Source organism: Arachis ipaensis, chromosome B08 (genome assembly GCF_000816755.2).
Source record: "Arachis ipaensis cultivar K30076 chromosome B08, Araip1.1, whole genome shotgun sequence".
NCBI classification, from domain to species: Eukaryota; Viridiplantae; Streptophyta; class Magnoliopsida; order Fabales; family Fabaceae; genus Arachis; species Arachis ipaensis.
In genome coordinates this window covers 125,100,521-125,102,240 of record NC_029792.2, presented here as the reverse complement: position 1 = coordinate 125,102,240, position 1,720 = coordinate 125,100,521, and the positions used below count along the sequence as shown (strand labels likewise).

The 1,720-nt window shown below is 28.1% G+C and overlaps 1 protein-coding gene across 1 annotated transcript in view; it reads left to right on the top strand.

Moving 5' to 3' along the window:
• Window positions 1-1,560, top strand: part of LOC107611938 (auxin-responsive protein IAA29) — a 2,422-nt gene extending 862 nt beyond the window's left edge. Inside the window, 4 exon segments of the mRNA XM_016313801.2 lie at window positions 337-493; window positions 496-622; window positions 1,014-1,104; window positions 1,222-1,560. Coding sequence (XP_016169287.2) covers window positions 337-493; window positions 496-622; window positions 1,014-1,104; window positions 1,222-1,273 — 427 coding nt within the window. The 3' untranslated portion in view covers window positions 1,274-1,560.

Sequence of the window (1,720 nt, the reverse complement as noted above, 5' to 3'; positions counted from 1 at the left end):
AATTGTCTATTTATTTAGCAGCCCTTCCAAAATTTGCTTGTGTTTCATTATTCAACATTAATAAAAAACATCAATTAAGTAATTTGAAGGTGTTGATATATAGTTTTGTTATCTAATATAATCATACATTGGTATTGGGTATTCATTTAAATTATATTGGTAACATACTCTCTTTTGTTTTAATTTAAATTATATACTCTCTTTTGTGATGAACTCAAATGTTCTGATGAAGTATATTCTTTTATTGGATGACTAAGTTGTACATCAACTAATTACTTAAAGTCTAAAAAGAAAATTAAAAATTAATGGAATAACATTATTTATATGTGCATGCAGGAATGAAGGGGAGGAAAATCATTTGGTGGGGTGGCCACCAATTAAGTCATGGAGGAAGAAAGAACTAAATCATCATCATCAATATCCTACAATAATAAGGAACAATAATAGGATGATGCAAGCAACAAATCATCATGAGAATCAAAATTGAAGAGAATAGATAAATTAAACTCTTTGTATGTTAAGGTTAATATGGAAGGGGTAACAGTAGGAAGGAAGATTGATTTGATGCTTTACAATTCTTACCAGACTCTTACACACACTTTGATTACTATGTTTGCTAAATGTAAGTCATAAGCTAAGTACTACTAATTATTATTACTACTTTTTTTTTTTCACTTTACTTTACTATACTATACTTTATTTTTAAGTGATAATCTAAGTACTAATAATAATGTAAAATGTTTTTTTTTTACTGACATCTAACTAAATGAAAACAGTGTAAACTGGTGGATGTCAAAGTTAAATATTTTTATTTTAAAATTTAAATGGTAGTATTTGATTTACTGATTAAATATAAGTGAAAAAATATTTGTCCCCAAAATACATACATATTAAACTCATTTGTTTCTTCTTAATTTATTTTGTGGGTTTGTTATGTATGATGTGTATATAGTGGATTTACTTTTTCTATTTTTTTTTTAAATTCTGTTTTTCTACACATGTTATGTGGGCAGACCAAGATTTTGAGGAAGATGGAACAAGTTATAAACTCACCTTTCAGAATGAACAAGGAGATTGGTTGCTTGCTGGACATGTTCCATGGCAGTATGTGCTTATTTTATATGTTACATATATAAAAAGAAGCTCAGGAACATTATTATTTTATGAAAAGGTATCCCAAAGAATGATATTATTTTTCTAAGGATTATGTTTTATTTGCAGATCATTCATTGGTACCGTGCGGCGTTTGGCAATACTAAGGAATGAAAAATGAAACTACTAAGTACTAATCAACTTGAGTTGATCGAGTAGTCAATTTATTCATCCGCTTAAGTAAGTAGTCAGGAGTTTGAATTCTGTCTTATAATTTTGTACCTTAGACGTTCACGTTCTTTATTTAATGGTATTAGGTTTGGTTTAAAAAGAATACTAGAATAACTTGTAGAAAGCAAAAGCAAAATATGTGACCTTCTCTTTTTCTTTTCTTTGTATTTGTACACAAAAAAAAAAATTAAAATATGTGACAAAAGTAAAATTAAGTATTTCTAGTTTTTTTTTTGTTGGTTTTTTATGTTATATCCCAACCCGGCGGATTAATGATTAATTCGTCGCGGATCTGAACTCTATTTAAAGATTTATCGTTGGCTAATGGTGATTGCATGTCCAAAGTGGGATTCGAACTCCGACACTTATTTAAATAGAATAATGAGCTAACCAATGG